At 40.2% G+C, this 1387-nt stretch overlaps 1 protein-coding gene across 2 annotated transcripts in view; it reads left to right on the top strand.

Annotated features, from left to right (window-relative positions):
* ATL1 (atlastin GTPase 1) overlaps positions 1-1387 on the top strand; it is a 101696-nt gene that overhangs the window by 67132 nt on the left and 33177 nt on the right. For both annotated transcript variants that reach the window (XM_004698580.2, XM_004698579.2), the window contains exon 8: positions 746-884. In XM_004698580.2, the coding sequence (XP_004698637.1) occupies positions 746-884 (139 nt within the window). The remainder of the gene's footprint in view (positions 1-745; positions 885-1387) is intronic.

Raw genomic sequence — 1387 nt, 5'->3', positions numbered from 1 at the left:
AAAAAACCCTTTCTTAGGACCCCTGTTTTTTATCTAAAAACAGTACAAAAAGCCAGAAAACTAATTGTAGTAAAATGCTTGGAACACAGTGTTTAAACAACACATGTTAACAACACCAGCTAACGCAGAGTGACCGAAACATGAACTGCTTTTGTTTATAAAAATCACGTGTGTCCGGTCAGATTCCGATGTTTTCTTTGAGCTCTGATGCAAAATTTTCTGGACACTTCACATCGAAATCTGATTATGTCGATACTGATGTGGTCGAGTACCGGGGTTCTACTGTATTTTTAAAGAACAATTTAGCTTAGAACGGAGCTCTCAGCTATTCAGATGCCTTTTGACAATTTAGATGTGTACTAGGTGACAAGAGACTGGCTGGCTTCTCTCCTGAGAAGTAGGCAGGAATAAAGAGCCATTTGTGTCTTCTGCGTGTACTTTGAATGAAAGATTAGAATGTACAGGGCCTAGCCAGAGTAAACCCCTCTAATTTATACGAAAAACAAGAAGGCCTATCTAAGTTAGTTTTCAGAGTAGACATTTGTTAGTTTTAATTAGTGCATTTTGCGATATGGCTATGTGAGCAAATTTGCCCAAGACTTTATTCTTTCTTCAGTGGCAGACCTGTCATCCATCTCTATCATTGTGGGTCCCGAGTGAGGACATCAATAAAAGATGCCACAGAATTCCTCTGGGGTTTAATTTATGTTGAAAGTAGTTTCAGCTTCAGAATGATTGACTGCAGGTCTCAGGGAATCAGCATGAAGAACTACAGAATGTTCGAAAACACATCCATTCCTGCTTTACCAAGATTTCCTGTTTCCTGCTACCTCATCCTGGCTTGAAAGTAGCTACCAATCCAAACTTCGATGGGAAATTAAAAGGTTTGTCTGTCTCTTAATGACTATCTTTGCATCAGTCTTATCATGAATGTTATCTACTGATGTGAGGCTGATTGGGGCTGAAATTCTCAGGAGAACTGGGAATTGTGTTGCTGCTTCTGGAATGCCTCCTCAATGAACTGGGGGTACCCTTACTGGGAAAAGAGGCTAAATCCGGTCTTAACTCTGGAGGCAGTTACCCTAGCCCCACTCTATGCTGTGAAAAATGCTCTTTAAGGTATCAGCTTCATTTTCCTGATTTACATTAAAAGGAAAAAATAGATCTCTATCTTATTGGAATGTTTTGTTAAGTTTTGTCATTGTTAGGTGCTGCCTGTCAAGTCAGACCTTCTGTACAACAATAAAACAGCGCCTGGTCCCACTCTGTGTGAGTCTGGGTACATTAGAGAAACAAATCCACAGAAACTTATTTGTATAAGAGAGAGGTTTATAGAAAGGGTAAGTGCACATCAAGAAAACATCCCAACCCAGTGCTGCCCAAGCCC

This window comes from Echinops telfairi, unplaced genomic scaffold (assembly GCF_000313985.2).
Source record: "Echinops telfairi isolate 266 unplaced genomic scaffold, ASM31398v2 ScPeMD7_18;HRSCAF=68, whole genome shotgun sequence".
Lineage (NCBI taxonomy): Eukaryota > Metazoa > Chordata > Mammalia > Afrosoricida > Tenrecidae > Echinops > Echinops telfairi.
This window is presented reverse-complemented; position numbering and strand designations above follow the sequence as displayed.